The sequence below is a fragment of the Paralichthys olivaceus genome, chromosome 3, assembly GCF_024713975.1.
Source record: "Paralichthys olivaceus isolate ysfri-2021 chromosome 3, ASM2471397v2, whole genome shotgun sequence".
Classification (NCBI taxonomy): Eukaryota; Metazoa; Chordata; class Actinopteri; order Pleuronectiformes; family Paralichthyidae; genus Paralichthys; species Paralichthys olivaceus.
Genome location: NC_091095.1, coordinates 25,774,215 through 25,802,196, shown reverse-complemented (window position 1 = coordinate 25,802,196; position 27,982 = coordinate 25,774,215). Strand labels below are relative to the sequence as shown.

Here is a 27,982-nt window from a genome sequence, read left to right as displayed (position 1 = left end):
TTAAAAATTATAGAGAAACCCAAAAGTTTACACAATCCTCATTAACTGGAAGAAAGCCCTAGAACCAGACTTATTGTGGGCCACCAAAATAGGGAGGGAGAGGAGAGAGAGATGTGTAACCATCATATACAGTATATCACCCACCCAAAGGAGTTATTTCCTCCAATTTAGAGACACGCAGACACATGAAAAACTCCAGCTCTACTGGTGATAATATTGTAACATATTACACTTAGGAATTATTAAATTGTGGGAACTAGTTCAATAACTTGTGGCCATGAGACTTGAATCTATTCTTTACAAACAAGACCTGTCGAACTGAACTGAAGAAGCCTCTTGGATGAGAGATGAACCATTTCACTTAATCACATGATGATGATACCTCTATAATGGGCTTTAGTTTGACACACATTGTCTGCACTGACTCTGATTGAGGCAAATTACGTCTTACCTCTGGATTTGTTACCACAATAGTTTTGTTTTAGGCCATAATTCTGGTAAAGCCAACAATCCAATGTGATGGTCCTGAATAAAACTTTTAACTTTGCTCTGCTTCAATGTAATTAGAATAAAATTTGTCACAGATAATGTTCAGATGTTGTACTTACTATGGATATGGGCAACAACTGCATGATTTCAAAGGGGATATTCAATCTATAAGTCTAAAATTTAGTTAGGCGGACAGTCCTGTGAGAATGAACAACGCCCCCATTCATGTTCAGTTTTTTGCATATAGTGCTCTTTGAACACATTCATGCAACACTGCTCCAGAGATTGGTCCGAACAGTCAGCACAGGGAAAACTTCAAACATGATTTTATCTTTTATCACTTTAATAAAATTCCCCAAAACTACAATTTATAAGATACAATAACGTGTTCTTTTTTTCAACTAGTAATACAATATGAGTTCAGCCAATATCAAACATGGTTTAACTTTACTATAATTGGCTCCAACAGAAACCTGCAATAGCCAAAGAGAGAAAGCTGAATAGGTTTGTGTGAGATTCCAAGTCTCTGGAATAGCCACTGTGAAATCTTTTTTCCTACAAACGGCAAATGTGTGTTCTTACATACTGGCAAAATAGTCAAGTGTTTGCATTCTGAGGATTATGAGATAAAAAATCTGTTAAATCTGTTATTATGTCTTAGGTCTCCCATGTTTTTAAAATCTGTGGAGTTGAAAATCCTTGTGGATGCATGAAGCTTAAGCTCAGTTGTAGTTCACCTCAGGGTTTAACCCTCATCTCATCATTTAGCTGCTGGTAAATAAAACAATCCACTTTGCTTGGTTCTTTAGAAGCTTTAGTATCAGTTTTGTGAGGAAAGTCACAAGGAAACTTCACAGTTTACTGCTTAAATGATTCCATACTGTCCAGCACACCTGATTGTCCTGAGCTTAGATACACTGTGTGAATGAAAATGTGTCCTTGGACATTTACAGTTTCATTGTAAAAGTATTCTTACACTTCTCAGTGGTTCAGATAATCTGTATGATGTGTAGCCACTGACACAAAGTTAACACTGTTGATTTATATATATATTTAATGAGTAAAATCTTATTTGATTTTGAAATAAAACACACAAAGGTCCCATCTGTGATAGTTTGACTGGCTAAAAATATCCTAACCTTCACCAAGAAGGTTATGTTGTCATCGCTGTTTGTCTGCAATGGGATTACTGAACTACTGAAAGTACTAATCCAATTCACTTTTTGGAAGGCATTCTAGATAAACTGCTGGTCCAGGATTTTTTTTCTCTTTCTTTTACATGGTGACTGAGTAAGTTAGTCTTGGTGGAGGTATGCACTCTCTGAGGGCCTTTTATAATTTGCTCTTTGTTAACAGAAATCATGTACACAATACCAGGTATGAACTGAAGTAATCAGAGCTGTCAGCTTGAAATCAAATAATCACAGACTGATCTTAATATTTGGTCTGAACATGGTTAGAAAATATAATCAAACTGGACATGGTGGGTTACTTGACTTGTTTATTTGGGCCCACAAAGTTAAGATTCTTTGTTTTACTATATTGCTGTTAATACTACTGGGTAGATTAGTCAGTTTTTTATTATGTTTCACTCAGCTGCTCAGCTCTTAGTTGTACTGTTTCACTTTTCGGCTGAAAACAAGGCTTTACATAATTTATATTTGGAACATACTTTATCTGTATTAAGGTGAACAAAGAAATGTTAGAACCTATACATTCAGATTCCACACAACCATTCATAGTATTCAGTCTTGATTTGTTATTTCAATGATTTTCACCAACTTCTTTTGTGCAGTCCGTCAGTTTAGGGAACATTTTTTAGATCCAGCTTTGATATTTGCCAGCACTTGTTTTATAGACAGCTCATGATTAAATCAGATTAAACATGTTCTTCAACCAAATACTTAGTTTCTTGATCTTCTCTTTCTTGATGATTCTAAATGCATTTAGGGCTGTCTGCCTATCAAACTTCCATTTTCTTACATGTGTTTTTAACAAGAAATGTGAAGCACATATGAATCTGTTACAGCAAAAATGTGTCCTTTGTGATGTCTATTCAGAGAAAGGACATTCTGGAAAAGCTTTCAATGTAACCATTTTACCAGTTGGGGGAGCCAGTTTATTTCCTTAGAGACATAATGTGTCAATTGTGGTTTTAGTTTTCTGAGATCTTTCCACTACTTCAGAAATATTGAAGTTGTTCTCTGGTGCTGTTATTGATAATGGAAACTGGCCTGAAACCCACTCCACACTGATTATTTATGTTCTACACAATGTTTCATACCATTGCCAACCTACATGAAGTTAACTTTTTCAAGTGGTTGACAGTGTTTTTAAGACTTTCAAAGGGTTAGCTGATAAATGTGTTTTACTAGTGCTGAGAATAAATCCACTGTTTTAGCTATCAATATATGGAGAAGAATATACATATTTTTAAATAGATAATCATGTCAATGAATAAAGACAAAAATATATACTTTAACCCTTTTCTTTTAATCTTGAATTATCTATGTCAGATTATTGTAATTGGTTGTCCAACAATTAAATTGTATTATTTTAAGGGACGAAGAGTTGATGCAGTACCACACTGCAATGAATGTGATATGATGACATTTTCCCACACTAATAATTTTAGCAGTTTAAAATGTCCTTACAGCCAGGTGAAGTAAAACTAATTGCCAAGTAATTCATCCCACTTTAAAGAATAGGCTTTTCAGCAAAGAGGTATTGAACTTGATGCCTCTCGCACCTCCACCTGTGCCAAGTGAGTAGATACAGCATCAATCAGGAACCACCCATCTGTTTTGCCACTTTAACTCTTTTTAGAGATGTTTCACTGCCATTCTCTGCAGCTGGATGTACACTACTTCATTTTTTCAGGAGACCTCAATTTCTCTCTATATAATTAAATGTTTGTGTTTCTATAACAAAAGCACAGAACAAATAAACAATTAGAGATTTAACAACATTTCCTTCAGGCCAAGATCATATTTTGCCGATATGGTAGGCATCACATGACCCTGGTATTGTGGTTACTGTCCTAGACCTACTTACTCCCACCACACACTGCACAGGGCAAACGTCTCCTCAACACCATACCTCAATTAGGTTGGCTGGGCTCAGAAGGGTGCCATACATGGCTCTAGTAGCAAGCTTATCCTTGCCTCTGATATCTTGAAGTGGTCAGATTAATATAGTGGTCTGGCAGCCCCATGCAGTCCACTAGAACTGAACTTTCTGGCTGACTGCCTTCACCAGATAGCTGTCTTCCCTCATCCTGGTCACCCCTGTAACCACAATTAGCTTTTTCTCTTTGGTAGATCTTTGCTTGCTAGCCCTATCCAAGTCGGGTTCCTCCATTGTGGGCTCCCTCCACCACTTCTTGGGTCCTCAGCCTTACAATGGCTTGCTCTAGATATTTCTACCCAAATGCCTCTGTGGTATCTATAGCCTCGGTCTGTCCTTAGGACCAGAAACTGGAGTCTTCTGCCTCTTCAGACAGTCCAGTGCATGTCAATGAATGGCCAACAAAGTCCCAGAGGCCAACGTCTGCTGGGTGGGTTTAAGTTTTCGAGTCATTCTCCCTGCAACCAGGGTCTTTGGTTCTCTTTTCATACGCTGCCTTTGTGTCTTCCTCCCAGAGCACTGTAAGTTCAACACAACTTTCTTCTGGGACGCAAATTATGATATCAGACTGTGGTGGCAATCTCAGTTTGGAAATGCCTCTTTTGTCCAGTCTTCCACTTTTTCTAATTTAATTTATTCTACACTGGAAAAATCAGCAGAATCAATTGAGAAAACTAATTTTATTCTTCTTCTCTTAGTCAACAACCTATTTTTCTTTGGTCTGCTGGCAGTAGCACAGGTCTTCAGAAAATACACCTCTTTGATAAGCAAAAATTACTTTTTAACCTACATGTAAATACATATCTGCATTTGCTTTCCCTCTGGATCAATAAAGCATCTATTTATCTATGTGGGAGACTGTTAGATTGGATGTTTGTGCACAGTTTGCTAAGGATGAAGGCTGTACTTATATTCCATATATAGGTTGATGAAGTTGAAAATGGAGATTAGCTCATTCTCTGCTAACCTGGGTCCAGGCCTTATTAGAAAATATGTTATGTGGAGCCAAATAAATGTTTGTTAGAGTGCATTTGAGCTGCCAGAAAAGCAGATACTTGGAAACTGTGGATAATTTTTTCCCAACTTGTACAGACAGCTTGTCTTTGTAGATTGACTGAGATTCTGTGTGTGAGTGACAGCTAAAGAGTGAAAGTAAGTTCTCACACGAGAAAAAGAACTGCATAGCATGCTTCAACTGCAGCTGAAACTATGAGGTATGGCTGTCTGTGTGGACAATAAACATGTCATGGACCACAGCTTGAGTAGGCACTAGCTGGTGGTAGAGTGAGCATTTAGTAGTGCGACAGTGGAAGTGCACATGAGGCAAATAGCCCTGCACACACCAGGTTAGCAATCTCTCATGTTATTATGACAAGTCTAAAAAATGTTTTGGGTCCATAATAACCAAAGGCCTCCCTCGAACTTCTGGTCATTGCTCCACTTGTTCTGCACAGTGACGCTCATTAAGCTGCTTGGTGGATCCTCCATGCCTGGGTCTTCCTCAAAGACAGAGCTTGGTTTTTTCCAGGTCATTCAGGTTACTGTAAAAACAAATGAAAAGCATCAGAGAGGCAATGCATACCATTCTTGCACGTTGTTGTCATTCTTACGCAGCCTGTAGCACCTTACAGTGTGCAGTCTTGAGACTGGCAACCAATTAGAATTACAAATGACATTGATGACAAACACTGACACCTTTAACCCTGAGATAACTGTGTTGTCAGACTTTCACATTCACCCTACTTGTTAAACATTGCAAATATTGGAGCATTCTGCCAAATGTTCTTATTGTATTTACTTAATTACTTAAATGTTGTAAAAACAACCTGTTATTGATTTAATGTACCTACTTTTATCACTTCTAGTGTATGACAAGCAAGGATTCCTCCTGAAGCTGGATGGTAGTCTGTGAGTATACATGTTTTACATATTTCACCTTCCAGTCAAGGTACTATACTACAGGGATAGTATCAGTTAACTATTATTTGTCATATATAAGTATTTTTCATTAAAAACCTGTCAGCTAGGAAAAACTAAACATTACACCAGCCCTCTGTGTAGCTGTGACTCCAGCTCTGTAAGCTGTGTAATGTGTATCTGTAGTTTGTGTGAAAATTGTATTATTGTCTGACTTAATTCCTTCATGTCTGCAGGCCTTTGGAGCTGATCTACAAGTACAGCAATCTCAGTGAGGGAGCCTGTAAGCCTGGATATGCAGCTGCCAAGATGACTGCCATTTATCCAAAGTAAGAATAGACACCATAATAGTACATGACTGAAGGGAACTTCTGTTTTATGTCTAAGATGCTACAACAGTCCGATTTCTTTTGTAAACTCATGGAACCATTGGTCCATCCTAAAAACACATGTGCTCTTCAGATTTCACCATTTGATGCATGTGTTATCAGGTCTCCATATGTTGGCCCCTTCAATAAGCTGGTGTTCCTCCTTCTCAGCCTCCTTCTGAGTTGTATGCAATTTTAAGGCATTTTACATAGTCAGTGCTGATGATCTAGAATTGATGGTACAGAGCCTTAACTGTACTATTTCTTTTCTTGATCCCATCCCCACCACCTTTAAAATTGTTTCCAAGGCACAGTGTGTAGAATTTTGTGATATCGAGTGTTGAAATTGCATGTTGCAGCTGAACACCCCTCACCTCACCCTCTCCTTCCAAACATGAAAAATAACCTTTTGTAGCCTTCAGTTGTCATAAAAACTCAAAAAGTGTTTAGTTTGTCCAGTCTGGACAACTATAAAAACATGGCGGCCTCCTTAGAGAGGACCCCCTCGATGCAGATATAAAGTATTTAAATATAAAGGGCCTTTTCTGGGGTAAAAAACTACAAATCATACAATTTAGATGAAACAAACTAGTGAAAACATCATGAGGATTATTTGACATTACATTTCTTCCAATAGATCCCTTTCACCTAAATCTTACACACTGAACCTTTAACTGCTATCTGAATACATTTTAACCATTGTAAACGTAAGCATTTTCCTAAGCACACTCAAATCTTCAGTTGTTAAACCTCTCTTAAAGAAGCACAGTCTAGACCCATCTATTATTAGAAACTACAAAGCAATCTCTAACCTCTAGTTGTCTACTAAAAGTTAATGGATTACCTGGCAACCAAAAAAGTGCAGGACCTCTACCAATCTGGTTTCCACCCCAACCACAGTTGGTCTACTACGGCAACATGCCGCACAGGAACCTGTAAAAAGCATCCGGATAAGCTGCAGCGACTCCAGAATGCAGCTGAAAGAGTTTTAACAAGAAAAAGGCTATATGACCATATTGCACATGTGCTGAAGTCGTTACACTGGCTTTCAGTTAATTTTTGAATTGATTTAAAAATATTAATACTTTGTTTTAAGGCCCTACATGGTCTGGCACGTCAATATATTACTGACATGTTAGCTATGAACCACCTTGGCAACTTCGATCATCTGGAGCAGGCCGACTGGTTATTCCCTAACAAAAACTGGTGCCTTTAGCTTTTAAGCTCTAAGCAGCTGGAACATCTTACCATATTATGTCAGGTGTGCTCCAACACTTCCATCTTTTAAATGTCATTTATTTTTATTGACAACCCAATCCTACTATTATTTTATGTCTTTATTTTATCCTTTATTACAACTTCTTTCGATTGTTTATTTATTTATTTTTTCATTTTTCTTTCCCTTTCTTTTTCTTTTTAACCCTTGCTTGCCGTCGAGGGTGTATCCTGCCTCTTGCCCAATGTCAGCTGGGATTGGCTCCAGCTCTCCCCGTGACCCTCAAAGGATAAGCGGCACTACTGCTCTGCAATGACTACAGTATTTACATTTATTCATTCAGTACAGAGAGACATTCACAATGGACAAGCTGTGTGCTGTACAATCTCTTTGTTATTCTTAAAGGTGGAATTACTGATTCTGGGGAATTACTTGATATCTGAAAACAAATACACCCCTCTTTTCACTGCTCCTTCAAAATATACCCCCCCATATTCATGCAGTGCATTGCCAAGTTGCACCACTGATCTCAAAAGTTATTATACACTAACTACGCACTAGAGTCAGCCAGTTGAGTCAGTGAGTATCTGTCTCCTGTAGAAGAAGCTGACAGTCAGACATTGATGGACCGTTACCTCTGTACTAGGGCTGGGCAATATGACTTTGAATCAATATCATGTCAATTGCCGCACCCCCACCCCACCGGTTTGTTATCTGCCCTGATGCTGAAGCAGCACATCTGGGCCGCCGCTGCGAAATGAACATTGCAGAAACCAGTTTTTGAATACACACATTAACCGTCAAGATTAAGTCTGTTAGAGGTTCCTAATGCTGGTTTCAATACATTTTTGGTTAATTGCCCAACCCTACACTCTACCACCGGTGTTAGTGACTGCCTGCTGCCCGCTTGGGGGGTGTTATGGACTTGTGTGGTCCTCACCCCTTGTACTGTGCACAAGCACAAATAACCTTGTTGCTGATTAACTTGAACAGTGTTGTGCAGCTAGGGCTGAGAATTTAAACTGGATTTTCTTCCCAGCTCAAGAGCGGAACATTTTGTTATTTGTCCGTTAGACTTTATGAGCAGAATTTAACAAAAAGTTAATTGAATTGAAATTTCTAACCTTACCTTCAAATGTGTTCTTTTTCTGCAAACTTCACAAGCATAAAAAAGGGAAAACATGAGCTGCTATAGTCTCACTTCCTGATGTTTACACGTGGCTGCTCTGTCAAAATGGCAACTTTTTTGAGGAGGTGCACATCAACTATGATGTGTCCTACAATGTAACCTCAGAACCTACTTACCAGGTCTACTAGTCTACAGAGTAGCCATTAATGTAGAAGCATTAATGGGCATTTAGAATAGAAATCCTTATTGCCCCCTTCTGTCTTTGGCTAAAAAGCAAAGCACAGGAGCTGTGTCCCATTTTATGAGTTGTTAATACTGCTGGACCACTATCATCGCTATAATAAGGCTGCTTTGAGTTGGATTCATGATTACAATAAATACACCAGTCTTCACTTCTACAGCAACACAGACCACGCTCCCCTTACCTGTCTCTGTCATGTTATTCCACAAGCTCTGGCACCCTACAGACTTTCACCAGAACCCCCTCACTCATTCATTTATTGTCTTATGTGATTAACTTCCATGGTATGTTTTCCCCAAGCTTAATAACCTTCCTGTAAAAATGTATTAATTTTTCCTGACATCAGTTGAGGAATACACAAAAGTTGGTGGGTGTTTTAAGCTGGACACCATGGTCTTTTTTAATTCATCTGTTGAAAGAGGCACTTTGCCCTTGTTCAGACCTGGCATTAAAATCCATCCTGAGAGATCTGATCACTGGTCAGTTCAGGAGATCACGTTACTTTGTTTACATTACATTAACAACGGCATTGGCTCTTATCACCAAAAACTCTAATCATCTTCAGTGTCTTCGTCGTGTGTGGCTCTGCATTTTCTGCCCTCCTGATGTGTTCTCACAGCAACTCCTGCAGATGTTCTGTGGACCTTACACTAGGGGGCCATGCAGAGAAAGTCTGCAGAAACTCCGTAGGCTCTCACTCTGACATTTGCGTTCACACATACACCTCCTCCGGAGAAGCTTCAGAGCATCTCCAGAGGATCAGTGCATGTCTAAAAGAAAGAAAAAAAGGAGTTAGGAGAGGCTCAAATAGTAAAGACAAATACCACACAGGGATCCCTTTCAGTCCTAACACTTTTTGTTGTAGATTTAATTTTAAAGGATAAAATAGAGATATTCAAAGACCTTGATTTATTGACTGACACATTATTTAAAAGATAAAGCCCTCATACTATAACCTGTTATGAAGGGAGGTACCAGATTATGTTTTACAAGCTGCAGCATGACTTTTGTTTTAGTTTATTCATTATGTTTTATTTAATGATTCTATGTTTTGTTTGTAGACGTTGAATCTGAAAGTGAACTGACACGAGCTGTTAGATATGATAAATGTGTTCGATTTACAGTTTGCAGGAGCTAAGTAGCAGACCAAGGACAAGGCTGGTAGAGATTATGGTGGATTTACTAGACAAATAGGCAGGCTTATGATTTAGTTGGCAAGTAACTACTAAAAAATACAAAACCAGGAAACCACTAGGAAAAACTGACACAGTAGGAACAAGATATGTGAATGAAGGAAAGGAGAGTGTTGAGCATGTAGACTATATACACAAAGGAGGCAGGATCCTTTGACTCAGGTGTGACACATAAGAGCAGGCGCACACAGTCACAGTAGTGGTAAACCAGACTTAAAACAGGAAGCAACTGACACACAAGGAAATATGCCTACAAGAAGATTATAAATTAAAAAATGAGCCCAATACAAAGTTTCAGAAAAGTAAAACCAAGACCAAAGAATACAGTGCTTTATAATGCTATTATGGTGCGTTCACAACAAAGTCGACGCACATTTTTAGATGGTTGGTTAGGTTTGTATTTATATTTAATATTTTATATATATATATATATATAAAATATATATATCGCACAAATGGTGCGACGCGATAGATGTGATAGATCTGATCTATCTCGTCACTTGTGTCCATCACATCATTTGTCTATCGTCGTTGTAAGACCACCATATTACCTTTCCAAAAATGAGTCAGGTATTCTTAGTATAGTTGTAGTATTTTATGGAAAACTCCCTGAGCACAGAGTGCTCCCAAGACCACATTTCTGCCTCTGCATTATTAAAGACCACGCTGAAAGCCCTACACCTGCTTATGTTTTAGCACTATCTTTGAAGCAAGTCTGAAGATACAGGCTTCTGAATGGGCCCATGTGTTGTGCAGATTCTATTTTTTGTCCTCTGCTGCTCTGTTGTTGTCCCTGTGCGTGAGAACCTCAGGTCAGTTCACTTAACCACTTACTCTCTGGGCACGAAAGACACGCAACCCTCGGACCCATCATGGCCTTCAGACAGGACGTTAATGAAGAGTGCTCATGGAGTCCAGTTTGAAACCTGTTAAAATAACACAAGTGAATTCTACTCAGTAGAGAGGCATGGTAAAATGCTTCAGGCATTCTTAACCCATTTAATTCACAATTTTTCTCAGCCAGGAACACAGCTGAAAGAGCCAGCCAGAAGCTCTAACAGGGTCATTCATAAACTGCTGCTGTTTCCAAGATATCCATGTTCTTTATGTCCATGAATCTACAATACTACTACTACTACTACTACTACTACTAATAATAATAATAATAATAATGATAATAATAAAAACAATAATGAAAATAATAATAATAAGTGTTTCACTAAATACATGGGAATAAAAAAACACAGAACAAAACAAGACAAAGCAAAAATAAGAAAGCTAACATCATTATTAAAAACAAATATTATCCATTAAAATCAAAGTTACAAATCATCGATTTAAAAACAGGTAAAGTGCTGCTAAATCTAGGTTTAAGTCTACTCCTTTCATGGCAGGATATTTAAGCAGGACCAGTCCATCAAAACACACCATCCAACAGTGAAACTGTATGGAAATTGAAGGGCAAGATTCATCATTTGTTGCTCTGCAGAAAACCTTTCTTTAGATTATTTTGTAGACCTTCATCATTCCCTGATTAACAGCAGCTTTGCCAAATCAGAGCTCATTTGAAGTTCAAGCTGCAGGTTGACTTGGTTAAAAGAAAACTGTTTCCTTGAGACTGGAGGGTTCTTACACATGAAATTCCTCTTTGGGTTTATGTATTTTAACTTTTGTAGGTTGCAAGTAAAGTCAAGTCTATTTTATTTAGATAGCGGCATACAGGCACTTTTCATACAGATTAGGTTTTGTCTGAACTCCTTATTTCTCATCGCCAGACAACATTTTTCACTCCCATTCTTGTCAGTGGGATAAGGAAGGCACTGAGCAAATTATATCCCTGAACTCTAAGTCAAGGGTGGTCTGATTAGAATATGGTCAAGGTAACTGTAAATTCAGAAAACATGAAAACATATTCTACATATCTTTCATAATTACTTGTATTATCAATTATTCACTATTTGTATTATTAGTCTGGACAGACACAGATAAACTGCCAGGTGGAGGCATACAACTACGAGGTTGTAATTCCAGTTATAATAGTATTATAATTGAGTTTACAGACCCAACATTCATTTTTTAATAATTGACACATATTATTTTATCATTTAGTCACAGTGGCAAGTTTATTTTTTGTGCAGCATTCCAAAGCATAAGCCACTAACTGGATTTAGCAAGCAGTTAATGCAATGTTTTTTTTCTATTTTCTATTTGGCTTTTGGAAATTCTCTTATATAGTGTCCTACTTATGAAATGTAATTTGATCAGAGGAAATCTGAGGACACTCAATGACACCATGGTAAATGTTTTATTTTTGATTAGTGATCTATCATCTAGAAAAATGGACCCACTCATATAAGTACAGTACATCCAGTACATACATGTCAAGTTGTGCTTAAAAAAAGAAGTTCAGCTTTGTCCTTGTTCATTAAGGCCTATTCCCCCAAAGTGGAGACAGATGTGAGGATTAAATGGAGCATAACATTTCTAATGCTGTGAAGCAACAAATCAACTGAATATACTTACTGTCAATTCTGGTAAGGTAAAGCTCTGTGGTGAGAAAATTGCAATACAGTAATTTCTCATTCAATAAAACATTAACTTGGCCATGTTCTCTGCTATTTCTGACAATGTCAGCAAACACCTCACAGCTTGTAAACTCTGAGCTTTCAGAAACTTCCAAGGTTGTGAATACAACAATAGAGGAAACTCCTAGTAACCACTTTTTTTGGATTTGAACAGTTTTATATCTTGGTACAGTATATGGTAGGGTTGGGTGATATGCAAAATATTTCCAATTGGCCACTGTCAGCCCAACAACTGCTGATTGACGATATTGTTTGTCAGTTGTGTGTCTGTTTACAAAAACATACACTGAGGCAAAGGCCTGTATCAGTGAATGCATTTACGGATATTTGTTGAAAGTGGGATACAACATCACCTATTTGGAACTGAAACTGAAAACAAACCTAAAGGAAAGGAAACATGGGTAAAAGTCCATAAACCAGAGTCTAACAATAAAACAAAAACTCTTTATCTAAGAATCCAGAGTCCTGACATAAAATGCATCTGTCTCCTCTGACCTCTTGTGATCAGATCTCATTTAACTATATGCAAATAATTACGGAAGAATAATGTTTTTATCCAGAGCTTACAGATGCATCCAATGACTCTTTGTGTGTGTGTCTGCATGTCACCGCGAGCGAGAGAAAGAGTAAGCGAGGAGGCAGATCATTATAATAGCAAAAACACTAGTAGGTAGGAGGGTAGGATGTTGTTACAGTCCCCAGACCACCAGGACGAGTCTGGTTTGGGGAGTCAGCAGCTTTTTGCTGCTCATTGGCCACTGAGTCAGAGTCAGAGTTCTTGCTCCCAGTCTCACTGTGTGAATTTGGAGTTTTGTCCTCTCCGTCACACTTGACTCTGGGTTTGTTTTGTCAAAGGTAAACTCAGAGGGACTGTGGATTAGCCTGAAACACGATACTGTAAATCCGCTTAAGCATTCTACCATTAATCAGTGCATCTACACTGTTAACGTCTGGGCTATACGGGTCTCAGACAGATAATACATTGATGAATACCACTTCTTCATTCTTACATGTTGTAACATGTTTTTTGTCTGTATCAACAGATTCACCAAACTGGCGCCCATGTTCCTTGATCCAAATTACAAACTATTCTCCAAGATTGGTGATTACTCGCCTCCATTTGGGGTCAAATCACAAGGTATGATTATACATTCTTATATTTGCAGATTAAGGCATTGCCATGTTGCATCGTCATATTGCTAAAGACGCCTAAATCGGACAAACCGGTTGGAGGTTGTATACTGATGAAGCATTAAGTCAGACTGGGAGGTTCTTATGAAAGTTCTGTGGGAGGTATTTGTATTTATATAGCACTTTTCTAGTCTTGATGACCACTCAAGGTGCTTTGCAGTACAGTTTGCCATTCACCCATTCACACACATTCATACAGTGCATCTGTGGCCATTCAGGATTCAGTATCTTGCCCAAGGACACTTCGGCATGCAGATGGGGAAGACTGGGATTGAGCCACTAACCCTCTGGTTGGAGGACAACCGCTCTACCCCTCAGCGACAGCCGCCCCCTAATTTGTTAATTTGATAAATTAACAACAGAAATAAACATGGGAGCGTTCACTGAAGTCATCAAGGAAATGAAAATGCAACAAGTTGAAATTAAATGGTCCATGATGACTGAAACAAGGATAAGCACTGGTATTGTCTCCAGCATATAAATCTCTGCTTAGAAACAGTTTCAGACCTACGCTGAAGTCTCGAGTTTTCTGTTAAAAAGGTAACTTACCATATCAATTTAAATTAAATCTGTTGTTTGATAGATCAGTTTTACTACTAAGCACCAGAAATAAAATGTTTGTATTCAGTCAGATACTGGTATTGTAACATTTACATTGTTACAGATAGATCCATATCTAGGTCTGATAATAGTTGCCCCATTAGTTGACCCTGAATCAGGGTCAAGTTCCCTGATCCTCCAAACACAGCAGTTGGGGTTTCCCACGTCTAAAGAGCTAGGTTGCCAATAAATAAAATGCTGTTTTACTGCATTAAAATTCTTTGCATTGTCATCCCTAGGCTCTCTTATATGGCCTAATACCATAACATTGTCACGGTACAGCCTGTGAATATGTAAAAAACTTCCAGACAGTACTGGGAGGTGTGGTTCAGAATCCTGACCACAGCATTTCCTTTCTCTGACGTTTTACAGTCAGTGACTGGCCGGCACTGCACAGCTAATGTTACAGTAACATTACTCAGTAAGCTGTAAATAGAACTGCAGGATAAACATCACTGTGCTTTGTATTGGTCTTGTTGATATCATGCAGACCATGTAGGAATGTAATAAAAAATAGTTTAATGAATGCAGACCTGCGTGGCTTCAGTCAGGTCCCTTTGCAGAGGTTCAGTCTTTCCTGCTGCAGCTCCAGGAACTATCCTTCGCTCTCCCTCACAGATCCTGTCTGCCTCTCCCTTCTCTTCCTCATTTTCTCCCTTAGTTCAGTACAGCTCTCCATTGTTTCAGTCAGTAAATGTCAGTAAACTGTGTTAGCATTCAGCTATGTAAAGTCAGTAATAAAGCACTACCATAATGCGGTAATATATTTTCTACATGTAAACTATCAACTAGAGGTTATAGTCTCAATACACAAGTAACATTTTTAAATATACCCATCTGAAGACACCCCATCACTGGAGAGAAGACAGCTCGATGTGGTTGTCAACATTTCGATACAGGGAAGTCAAAGTAACTCTCTTTTGGATCTGGAAGGGCGGGGGTGAAGTGAGTACTTAGTTGGTTGCAATATTAGCCTCACCACTAGAGGCTACACACTTAACCTTTAATTTTACAAATGGGGATATCAGAGCACCCCTTATAAAATTGACTCAATTGACACCAATGCTGTGGACAGTGTAAAAATATCACACAACACAATGCACTAATCAGACATTTAAGTTTATTAAGTTTAGTTCAGTATTAGTTCAGTATTAGTTCAGTATTAGTTCAGTTTTTTATTGATTATGAACAATAGTGTGCAGCCTAGTGTGCATTTTTCACCACCACCCTAATAAGTCAAACCAAATGGCAAATGTTTTTTTTTTTCCAAAACTGTGACAGAACATCTGTCTCATTTGCCTCTTGTGTTGCTCCTCCCTCCCTAGTGAAGTATGTAAAGGCCCCCACCAGGCTGGGCCACCTATCTTTGATGGTTGTATAACACTGTAACATGAAGAAGTGTCAGGCCACCCAGCTGTTGGCTCCCAACCCTTCCTCATTTATCACATTACTCTTGTTGTGTTGGAGATGAGGGCGTCGTAACTGATTGCAGAAGAATTCTTTAACTTTCATCTTACTCTTTGCTTTCTATTGTTTCCTCTTTCTCTCTCTCTCTCTTTCTCTCTCTCTCTTGTGTCTACAGAGAAGATCATAGATATTCTCCTATCAGCTACTAAGAGCTATGGCCTTGGAGAAGAACTTGACAGGTATGTCTGTGCCAGTTCTAATGTCATGTTTAGTTTTTTTCTCTCATCCACTGTGTGGATCAGAAGTCAGTTTATATTGTTTCAGAGTACACATACGGCGAGGTACTCATTTTTTCAGTCCTCTTCCTTTTTTGAGAATTAATTTACTATACTTCAAGTTGTTTCTTTGCTCCACTGGCCAGCTTGTTTGCTATATGATCATCACAAATCATAATCAAATATTGTACGGGCTTTTTGGACCTAATAGGTCATCATATATTATCTCTAAAAGCGAGAAAGTCAAATTGTTACATATTCTACACAACAATGACTGTTGCGAATCATTTATTAAACTAACTGTGCTGTTGAGGAAGTTTTGTCTTTATATGGACCTCATGAGTTGCACACAAAGATACTGTGACCTGACCCTGTTTCATCAGCCAGCTGAGAGAATCATGAATTCTTTTTATTTCCCCCCCAGAATTAAGCAGAGCAAACTAAACACAGAACAGATGTTCTGCTGAGTCTACAATACAATTTTATAATCTTACAGTATTAAATCATCAGTCTCATCAGTATCATTCTGTATTATCACAGGTATAAATACTGAATGCTGAAAGAAGCAAATAAAGAAGAACTATGCAATTAATAATTGTTGGAAGGGAAGACTGGAGTGAAGAATAAATTATCATTTTCTATGCTTCACACAAACATAATGCTTAAATGACAGGCTAATTGAAGCACCACATCATAATGGTGCATGTTTCTGTCTTACAGTATGAGCTGTAAGACGTGTGTCATTGTAGGAAACGGAGGAATCCTCACCAATAAGTCTCTGGGGCAGAGGATTGATCAGTTTGATGTGGTGGTCAGGTATGTTGTCACTATTGCAGTTTAAAATAAGATGTTTTGATTATTTTGAGGGATTGATTTTGTATGTATGTTGCAGGTTAAATGAGGCCCCAGTGAAAGGCTTTGAAAAAGATATCGGCTCCAAGACCACCATGAGAATCACCTATCCAGAGGGGGCCATCCAGAAGACAGAGCGCTACGAGGCTCAATCTCTGTTTGTCCTCTCAGCCTTTAAAGCTTTGGACCTCAAGTGGCTTCGACACATGGTCTTTAACCAGAGGCTGGTAAGGAAACTATTTACTCTGCTACTACACTAGCAAATGCATAATAAATAATAATAATAATAATAAGTACTGTCTAAAGGAAAATAAACTATCTGCTAATAATAACACAAAGCCCAGTTTTGAGAATTTGTTTTAAAGATGTCTCAGCTTCACTAGATGGACAATGAGAATGTTTCCATCAGACAGTTTTTATGCAGCCATTACAAAATCCAGAATAATCAATTTTGAAAATCCTAAAAACAGTAATATTGTAAAGGCAGATAGAAAACAGGATTGATTGATGTTGAAGGGCAGCATAAGGTTTTGTGTTGCTCTTTTTAACAATGAATAAAATACTTCAATACCATAGATGCATATTGAATGTATTTAACTGAAAGCATTATAGCAGCAAACTGAAAAGTGTTGCTCCGATTTCAGTCCATCTACCTTCCATTCCAGTCCCTGTTCTGTGATTTAGAGAAAAGACTTGGTTTGCCAAAGTTTTTATCCAGCCATAATGTTATCCCGTGTCACTTTGTCACAATCAGTGATTCAACTGACATATGAAATCAGATTCAGGGGCTTTTCAGCTATTTTGAAGGTGGGCCTAAACCATGACTGTGGGTGAAACACAGAGGACATGGATTTTGTCTTAGATCAGAGCGATGCTGCTCATTGAAGATGAAGATGTAGATATTTGGATAACGTGGATTGTAATAGAAATGGTGTAAGCCTTGTGGTTGTTATTATGAGCTGCATTATCAATCCAGCTGCCTCTTCCAGTCTCTCCTGTGGATAAAGGCCTTATGGTCATACATACTGGAATAGAAATGTAACAGATTCACTAACACAGCTACAGTCACAACATATCTGCTCCAAACTCCCTGCACAATTCCTCCTCCCTTGCAGGAGAGATGATATGGTCAAACACTGGTAGACCTGAAACTTGATCAAAACAAAGAATGTCCTGTATTGTGAACAGCTGCTCACTTATCAATGGTTACTCCACACTTTGGGTCTAACTACAAAACAGACAGCATAGAGCGTTGAGAGTCTTTTCCATGGTAAGACACTGATTTGCACACAAACTACAGCTCTTATTATAACAATGATCAGCAGGAGAATCTGCTAACTGGACCTTGATCTCCTCTTTATCCATGATTGGTCATTGTTAACAATAACATATCGCAATATATCTGATGACGCCAGAAGTCAAGAAGCTATTTATAATTGCTAGAATGAAAGGACCAAGAGTAAGCAAAGTCTCATTCAGTAGTCTGGTGGGATCCACATCTGAGGGGCAAGTAGATGGCTTCATACACTTAACAATATCATTGAGTTCAGCTCAGGTAGAGTCACTGCTGAAAAACAGCTGAAGGATGGCATGCAAACTGAGGGCTCAGAGGGCTCAGGTGCAGGCAGGCTACATGGTTGTCTGCTGTCAGTCATGGATCCTTTTTATTCATTGGTCAGGTGATGCATGCAAATAATGTTGGATGGGGCTCCCACAATTCGGTCAAAAGCACTTTTGCGTTTTGGACATTCTGATGGATCAAAGTGGAAAAATAGTTTGCCCGTGCCTCTTTCACTACAGTGTTCTATTTCATCCTCCATGTGCTCATAATAAACATTAAGTTTGCTGGCTTTCCATTTGCACTCCACTTTACATACCGCTTTAGAGTGCGGGTGGTGTGATTAAACCTTGGCGGCAGATTTGACACCGATATGATTCTAGTTCTTATTGGGGCAATTTAATCCAATTCTGCAAGGCAGAGGTTTTTAAAGGAGTTCACCAGATGTTCAGTGTCAGGTGTGGGCAAGCATAAAAGAGAGATGAGAATGCATTCGAAGGTTTGCCAGCTGTTGTTAAGTTAATAATGCGAGAGCAAATGGGGGCCGGTTTAAAATCGATGTACAAACGTAACACTAGTGATGAGATACACAAGTATTAATAAGTTCCATACTTTCGATCTTCAGGCCATAGGATATAACAAGATCAAGAAGTGTGGCCCTTTTAATGGGATGGCCCAGTGGGGTGAAAAACAAAATCAAAGGATTCTAACAGGTAAAGATATTCCCCTGCCAGAGTATCACTGGCACAACATATATATATATATATATATATATATATATATATATAAAAATCTCCAATAATGCGGATCTGGCCATACTTAGGCAGAGGTAGAGAGAGCATTCTGAGAATTCAGAGAGAAAATTGCCTTTGGGTTTGGGAGGCCGGCAGACTAGGAATGAAATAAGAGGATGCTTGTTGAAAGCAACAAAATGTTGCTTTCAAATCAGGCAAATTCCCCATATGAGACAGGCTTATAGAACCAACCAGGAAGCAATTGTCGGTATCAACATTATTGCTTCCCAAAGTCTTGATTTTCAAAACAGGGCCAGTGGTTCTGTCATAAGTCCCAGTTTTAGGCACTACTACTGTATAAGCGTAAAAATAGCAGAATCCTAAAACATTTTAGTGAAGACAAAGGCTATGACAACATATTTTTACACAGACATTCAGTGTAAAAATTCAGAACTGATAATCACTTCCCCTTTAAAATTGGTAACAAAACATATCATATATACAGTACATACTAGTTTATTTAGAGAGGGCTGAACTCTTAAAATAGCTGCCTTCTGTAATCACTTATAGACACTCAGTGAAGTACAGAGAACACAGTGGACACACTTGAAGTAGCACACACACGCGCACACAAACAATGCTTTGCACAACCAGGACCTCAGAAATGGCACATTGCCTTATTCGGTCTGGGCTTGGGTCCCCATGAGGTCTGTTGGTCCTGACAATGTCGGTTTCCACACCATTGTTCCCCCCAGTACAGCAGAGGAGAGGAGTTGGGTTTCCAGCTCCAATAGAGGAGCAAAATTACCAACTGATCCGTTAGTGAGCAGTTTATAGACTTACAGGGTAACAGTGCTATGAGGTAATAGCTCATGGCATTGCTGTTTGGTTTCTCTCTGCTGCTTACTCCAACATACCTAAGCAAACCCAAAAGCAGGTATCCAAGTAACTGTTCATAAAGGGCCATCAGGAGTGGGTGGGCAGCTAGTAATTAGTGTAATGGCCCTAGGTATACTGATACAGGAGCTTCTTTCTATGGCTGGCTTTGTTTGCTCCTCTTGTTTTTCATCAGTGTTTTAATGGTGCTGGACTCTCCTTCCAGACCTCTGCTCAGGTATTGTTTTCACTTGCTACCTAAGCAACATCATATTTTCCACTTAGTGACAATATTAATGGGTAACTATCAGCATATCTCATAGCTGATACACAGTGGCTTAGATAGTATTCAGTGTTCTCAGCTGCAGGGACAGGGAGACCTGACACATCCACACAAATATGTTTTTTTATTTTAAAACTGAAATTATTTCCATGCAGATGACCATTTTATCTCTGTATCAGAAATAATTTCTACCAATAACAACACACCTGAAAACACATATCATATGACCATTCATGTACACTAAACATGTGAGTGTTAGTGTAAACAGGATGCATATTGTGTACATCACAGCTGGTTGCCAAGTTGCAAAAAATGTGTCCGTACTAAAACTCAATTAAGTACAACAAAGGTACTTGAATCTGAAGATTTTCTTTACAAACCCACAAAACAGTTCACCATTTACATTTGGCGCGTTACGTTCAGGCTTTTATAGCAGAACAAGAAGCAGACACACTGGCTGAGTTTGCATGAGTTTCTCAGATAAAGAGAAGCAGATGGAGCAGGGGGCAGGCAGGTGCAGGTGTGGAGTAAATAGCTGGTGGCTTCAATGTGGCTGGTGTGGAGATCCTGGAATCAGGGAGACAAAGAATTAGTTGGTTCACAGGTAACAAGTTAGATAAGCTAGAGATATTTCTAGAAACATAGAGAGGCCGAGAGCATAGCTGCCAGGTATTGGCACCAGTCGTGGAGGATCATCAAGAGTATACAGAGTCACGGGGAAACAAGGAGTCATAGCTGAGCCATGACATTGCTGTTTGTTATTCTGCTATTATTACAATAATTATTTCTTTTATTTGTTTAGCTTACTTCATATTATGTGTTATTTTCAATGTGAACTGTGGACAAATAAACTTGCTTATCATTTTTTATATGATTGCATTTTGTGGTTTGATTGTGTGGTTTGTTCACTGTAAGAGTCACAGTAAGCACACAATTTAATTACCTCACTCTGACTCTCAGCACAGCACTGATGGCTTCTGGAAGTCGGTGGCCAGACACGTGCCAAGGGAGCCCAGCGACATGCGCATCCTGAACCCCTACTTCATTCAAGAGGCCTCCTTCAAGCTGATTGGCTTACCTTACAACAATGGACAGATGGGCAGAGGGGTGAGAGCCGGTTTCTTTTCAGTTTGAGGTAGAGGAGTAGTAGGAATGGTGAACTGTTGAGTTAATGGTTGGGGCTGGAGCTGTGGGAGCGGACTCTCCAGTCTGTCTGTTTGCATTATGAAGGCATCTGTGAACACACAGCAGATGCTGCAGGGACCTGAGCACCTACGCAAGGCCTGAAAACAAACAGCATCACTATTAGCTTGTTATAAATATAACCATGCCTCAGAGTTCACATCTGTAAGATATCCATACAATAACAGTAAAATGTATATAAGCCTCCTCTGCTGTACTTTCACATGCTCACTACATACTATAAGTGTCCTGGGATACAGGTCATGGTTGGGTTACCTGTTTCAACCATCTCTTTAATTTACACTATTTCTGTTTTTCAGAATATCCCAACCCTGGGGACAGTTGCCATAACAATGGCCCTTCATAACTGTGATGAAGTAGCCGTGGCTGGATTTGGCTACAACATGAGCACTCCCCATGCCCCTTTGCACTACTATGAAAAGATTAGGATGTCAGCCATCAAAGAGGTACATTAAGACCCGATTAGTTAAAGAGACAGTTCTTATCAATTTAAGTGGGGTTGAGCAATGAACTACTGTCGACAGGGTGTGGGCAAGGTTATCATGTTTGTTGATTACAAACTGTCATGTAACCTGGCTTACTGAGCTCAGCTCACAGTGTATTTAGAATTTAGTAATGATTCATGAACAAAGGTAAGATACATTTATTACTATCATGTCAGCAGCAGCTTTTAACTAAGCACTTTATATGCAGAGAACCCTACACTACTCTACACACTAGCAGCCACCAGACTATATATCCGCAGTGATCATAACATTAGTGGACTCTGTTCACATCTTGAGTAGTGTAGCTTACTGGATTTACACTGTGGGTATATAAACCTTCTATTGGCTGTACATTTCTACTCATATCCCTCTATATCTACTCCCTCTGCTGTCTGCTTTCCACACCCCCATATTGTTTAGCAATACCAATATTTTTACCAAATTTCGCGATTGTGGAGATCAGGAGAAAAGCAGCAATGGCAGATAAACGAACAGATTACTCCTGGCTTAACAGGCAATAAGGTCCACGTTATAGTCACAGTGTTCTCACATAGCTGTTTCAATGACCAAGGATTAATTTGTGCGTTTTGATTCAAATCAAAACGCACGACTATCCACTTAGCTCACCCTGTCAGCCAAATGACTAATTGTTTACTGTGGCAGTAAACAAAAGAACAAAAGCGCAGTGATGTGCACATAAACCTGTTCACCAACAGGCACCACACATCAAACCACAAAACCTGCACCACAGAAAACCTCTACTACCAGGCTATCTTAGTCCATTATTGTGTAAATCCAGATATTACATTTTACTGATTTAATCAGGCTACTATGCACTAAAACGAATCAAATATTCTCTACATTGAACAAAGTGAACTGCACACCAGTTACCAAATTCCAGAGCGGTAAAAGCACACTTTGAAAACAAACCAATAAAGTAAAAAATAAACCAATCAGAGTGCAATCTCCCATTTCTTTTAAAAGCCAGGTTGAGCTTGCACCTTGGCCTTCAAATATTATTGAACCACTGACTTCAGACCAGGTAGCAACAATGTGCCAATACCAAACCAAGTTGATAATATTTAAATCATGAAAAATGGCAACTATGTTGTTCTAAAACTAGCAACAATAGCATTGAGCTGGGTTTGCTAGGTGTAAGACCTTTTGTAAGTCAAGCTCATATATAAGAAATCAAAAATCTCCTTGGTGTTTGCTTTGACACGTTTACTTACTTATTTACTACTTACTTATGTGGGCGGCTGTGGCTGAGGGGTAGAGCCTTGTAGATAGATTGTTTTATTTTTCACATACACATTCATACACAGTACAATGCGCAGTGAAGTTGTTTTTGTTCCTGCTACCAGAATAGTAATACATTTAAATACAAAGAAAATAAAGACTAGAACTCAAAAAACTTAAAACTAAAAAGAATTTAGAAGTATTTAAAAAAAAAAGTGTTCAAAAGGTTATTTTTGCCTTAATGCTATAAAGTGTCCACGAATAATAATAATAAATATTAACATTTGAAATTTACAGTATTGAATATAAACATGTGAAATTTACAATATTGCAATATAAACAGTATTACAGTGAAGGTGATTGAAATAGTCCAGTTCAATGCTCACTGTTGAGCAGACGGATGGCCTGTGGGAAGAAGCTTTTCCTCATTCTCTCAGTGTTGGTTCTCAGGCAACGGAACCGACGGCCTGATGGCAGCAGGGAGAGGAGTGAGTGTCCGGGGTGGTGGGGCTGCTTCAGGATCCTCTCAGCTCTCGACCGGCATTGTTTGGTGTAAATGTCCTGCAGGTCGGGCAGAGTTGTTCTGATAGTCCGCCCGGCTGAGCGGACCACCCTTCTAAGGGCCAAGAGGTCCTGTTTCTTGCAGCTGCCCATCCATGTGTTGATGCTCCCACTCAAGATGCTCTCGATGGTGCAGGTGTAAAAGTTCCTGAGCACCTTGAGGGGAAGCCTGAAATCTATGAGGTGGAACAGACGCTGCCTGGCCTTTTTAACAGTCCTGTCCACATGCAGTGACCAGGACAGGTCCTGTGTGATGGTTACACCGAGGTATTTAAAACTGTTCGCCCTCTCTACCTGTTGTCTGCCAGTAAGGAAGCTGTGGACCCACCTACACAGGGAGGAGTTCAGTCCAAGATCACACAGCTTAGTGACCAGCCTGGAGGGGACTATGGTGTTGAATGCTGAGCTGTAGTCCACAAACAGCACTCTCACATAGTTCCCCATCCTAGTGTCCATGTGGGAAAGTGTCTTGTGTAGCATGAAGGTTATGGCGTCGTCGGTGAATCTGTCTGGGCGGTATGCGAACTGAAGAGGGTCCAGGGTGGGGGGCAGAGAGGAGGTGATGACACCCAGTTTAAGATTGAAGTTGCAAAATTACAGATTCTTCAGTTCAGGCAGCAAAGATAAAACTTACAACATAAGAATCATTATTGTGAGAGCATAATTAAGTATTAATTAGTCACTGTTAAGCTAGAAGCCCTGTAGCACTGGATCAGATTTATGAAAACATAATCATTTACTGATTCTAGGGAGGAAAAAGATTAATCCCACTGAATATAGATATATCTGCATTGTATGTGTGTACAAGTGTCATAAAGCTTCATACAGCTTTACACTTGTCATGGAACTTAAGTTACTTATTATTGAAGTAGCTAAACAGTAAAACTGTGCTCCAGAGCAAACTGACCGACCAAACAACCTCATTAGCCTTAGCACTGCCTTTCAGATCCTGAAATATGGTATGTGGTCCAGTGTCTGTGATACTGCACCATTTATTCTCAGCTTGTTTGAATACAAAAGTTATGTTCCTGTGAACTGAATCAAGATGGCTGCGCGTTTGCGAACATTTTTTGTATTTACTTTACCTTTTTTATTGTAAATGCTGCTCATCATAATCGTAACTGCTGCTATCTTTAACTGCTATTTACTATATCCTATAGATATATATTACGTTACTTGCCATGAAGTATTTTTGCACTATCAATCCAGTGCACTATTCTGGATTTTACTACTCTCATCCTATCCACCATGTGCCTTTTGACTGCATGCTATATTGTACTAAGTACTATGTTTTGAGTACTTATATGTTGCGTGTTTATATGCTCTCTCTACTTCATCAGCAAGAAATGGCATTTCAATCCCATCTATATCCTGTACATTGTTACAGATCCTGAGGTACCTGGGAAAACAAAGTTAGTTGCGTGCACAAAAACAAGCAAGGAGGTTCTTTCCTTAGAAAACACTAAGTGTGGCTGAGAGTATGTACCACAGGAGTGACTGTAACAATCTGGTGTTGAGTGGAGGAGAGACCAGGGTTCTTGTAGAGCTGGTGATGAGGATGATTGAAGCCAGGTGTGGGACTCAGGCCAGGTGCCAGGAATAGAGACCGCACCCACGCGCACACACACACACACACACACACACACACACACACACACACACACACACACAGGAGGAAAGGAGGAGGGACACACCATGGAAACGGCCAGAGCCATGACATACAAAGCAGAATTGACAGTAAAGTTGACTTTGTCTTTGACTGAAGTCCAGGGGATGGGAGAAGTTTCATTAAAAGTAAACCAAGCAAAACAAACACACAGCACGAGGGCCGTAACAAAAAATGATAATTTTAAATGAAATGTAATATTAAATGTGTGAGAAATATGCTCTGTGATGTCTACAGCAAACCCCCTCTCCTGTGTTTGTTTGTATTTGTGTGTGTCCCCTCTGCAGTCCTGGACTCACAACATATCTAAAGAGAAGGAGTTCCTGTTGAAGCTGGTGAAGGCTGGGGTCATCCAGGACTGGACCAGTGGGATCTGTGGTGCAGGATGCTGATGGTCTGAATTCCCCCACCAACATGTGCTCCAACACCTGAAGAGGGAAACTCAAGGCTCCTTTGGCCACATTCCCAGCAGAGAGCAGCTGTCACACAGCATGGTCAAAGCAGAAAGAGCATGTTCTGACCAGGACACCCTGCCCAGTGTTGAACTTTCACATACAGTATTGCAAATTGGTCTCTCTGCATTGTAACACAGTATTTAGCTTGTCAGCGTTGCAGGTTAGTGTATATAATATAATATATATATAAGCACCTGGACCAGGCTGCCCTGGTGTTGTGTTTAAACACAGAGCCCGTGCCAAGAGAATACCTCTTCAAGTGTCCTTCTGCTCACACAGCTGAATGTATTCTGCATCAAACCTATAGTTGCTCATTTGTATCTTCATCAACCCTTATGTCACTGATTTATATCTGATTCAGGGTGCACTCTACATGACACATGTCAGCGCTGATGGACCAGTCTCTGACGTCAGAGCGACATGGCAACCATCAACCATCACAGTCAATGTTAAGCAAGAGATCTGGGGAGCACGAGCCAATAAGAGTTCAATCAGCAGCAGCATGGATATCACATTTAAACTCACTGTAGCAGAAGAGACACATTTACTGTTCTTGTGAGACCCCCCACCCGTCATGTCCACAGGATGCAACAGAAGCAGGTCCTATCTTGATTTTACTTACAAACAATTCAACTTTTTTGCTGTTCCTTGTCAGCAGAAGACTGAACACACTTTTTTTCACATGCAAGTTTTCACACACAGGAATATTGGAAGGTGTTTGAAATACCTAATATATGAAGTGCAACCAGAATGAGATACATCCAGCTCTGAACATCTTTTTTTGTGTGTCCTAGGTCTTAGGTCACACTGTTCAGTGTCACTGTTGAGCTACCCACATGAGTTACTAAAGGAGACACACACACTTGACTTTGCTGATGATTTAGATCAAGTCTGCATTTTTCATTCACATTCATTTACAGCTGTTTTCATAGAAACAAGTCATGTAGCCATAATACATATATATATATATTTATATAGTCACTTTATCTTATCACTTATCTCTCTCTCTCTCTCTCCCTTTTGTGAGGAAGTGAAGAACAGGTTCCAGGTCTAAGTAAAATCTTGAACCATGTGCTACTTAAAATGTACCTGAGGTGCACTGAATGATTGAGTTTGTTTTCATGTTAATAGATAGTGTTGGGCAGTTTTTTTTCTGATGCTGGCATTATAGGCCCTTTTCCAACCTTCTCCAAAAAAGATGCTAAACCCTGATGTTAGTCGTCTCTATTCACCGCCCAGACCAAGAACATAAAAAACCTTCCCCTCAGACATCTCACTCGGCCCGGCCACAGGCTGCGATCTCAGGTCCCCTCACCTCAGCCACCAGTCCTGATCAATGTTACTCTCAGACAAGTGACCTGATCTCTAACAATCCATTTCACTTACCTGGAGCAGCTGTGCTGAAAAGTGTGTGTGTGTCTGTGTGTGTGTTTCTTCACACATTCTCGCCTGTGCAGTCTTTCCTCACCTCATTGTGGGGGTTCATGAACTGGATGCAGTCAGATTCTCAAGCCAAAGTATTCATATTTATTATAGGCTGTTCACAAGAACACATTAAAAATAAAGATGTAAAGATTCAGGTTTCTGTGTTTTGTTTAACAGGTCACATTGAGATGTAAGAATTAAAAATCATCCCCTTCAATCAATCAAATGTATTTATATAGCACGGTATCACAACAAACAGTAGTCTCAGGGTGCTGCACAAAAGTCCAAGATCTTAAGAAACATAAAATCCAACTTGTTCCACACTGAGCCAGCATCAGCAACAGCAGGGAGGAAAAACTCCCAAGTGGAAGAAACCTCCGGCAGAACTGGGCTCGGTGTGGACGGCCTCTGCCAGGACCAGTTGGGGTGATAGAGAAAGAACAAGTAATATAGGGGAACAAAAGGAAATAAAAGGGGGGGGTTGAATTGTTTTTCAACCACTGTAACTGTGACCAAATGACTAATGTTTCTACCCAGACACATTACCTTACCTCCTCTGCCCCTCACCCTCAGCAAGAGTGAGGAAAAATTGACAAAAAAACACTATTAACAGATCATGGATCTGCAATGATAAAGCACAAGGTCTCCAAGAAGAGGTCAGTAAAGTGAATTGATGAGACATTAATGTGATGAAGAGGAAGAGGAGGAAAGACAAGCTCTTTGTGTAACATGTCCCCCAACAATCTAGAACTATATCATAATAACTAAGAGCTGGTTCAAGACAGCCTGAGCTCTAAATTTAAGTTTTGTCCAAAAGGATGGTTATAAGGCTACTGGAACAGCAGTCAACAGACTCAGCTCTGGGTTGTTCATCAGAATCAAAAACCCATCCATCATTTGAGAAATAC

The 27,982-nt window shown here is 39.5% G+C and overlaps 1 protein-coding gene and 1 long non-coding RNA gene across 3 annotated transcripts in view; one reads left to right on the top strand and one right to left on the bottom strand.

Annotated features, from left to right (window-relative positions):
* The window catches only part of st3gal3a (ST3 beta-galactoside alpha-2,3-sialyltransferase 3a), a 32,193-nt gene extending 4,969 nt beyond the window's left edge, over positions 1–27,224 (top strand). For both annotated transcript variants that reach the window (XM_069522615.1, XM_069522614.1), the window contains exons 3-11: positions 5,481–5,523; positions 5,769–5,861; positions 13,308–13,402; positions 15,638–15,701; positions 16,458–16,553; positions 16,630–16,816; positions 21,001–21,147; positions 21,543–21,689; positions 25,482–27,224. In XM_069522615.1, coding sequence (XP_069378716.1) covers positions 5,481–5,523; positions 5,769–5,861; positions 13,308–13,402; positions 15,638–15,701; positions 16,458–16,553; positions 16,630–16,816; positions 21,001–21,147; positions 21,543–21,689; positions 25,482–25,586 — 977 coding nt within the window. In that variant the 3' untranslated portion in view covers positions 25,587–27,224. The remainder of the gene's footprint in view (positions 1–5,480; positions 5,524–5,768; positions 5,862–13,307; positions 13,403–15,637; positions 15,702–16,457; positions 16,554–16,629; positions 16,817–21,000; positions 21,148–21,542; positions 21,690–25,481) is intronic.
* Positions 7,445–15,222, bottom strand: LOC138407264 (uncharacterized). The gene is made up of 3 exons (XR_011240697.1): positions 14,889–15,222; positions 10,514–10,605; positions 7,445–9,256 (listed from the first exon to the last, which is right to left on the bottom strand). It is a non-coding gene; the product is annotated as an uncharacterized lncRNA (long non-coding RNA).
* Positions 27,225–27,982: the final 758 nt, after the last annotated feature.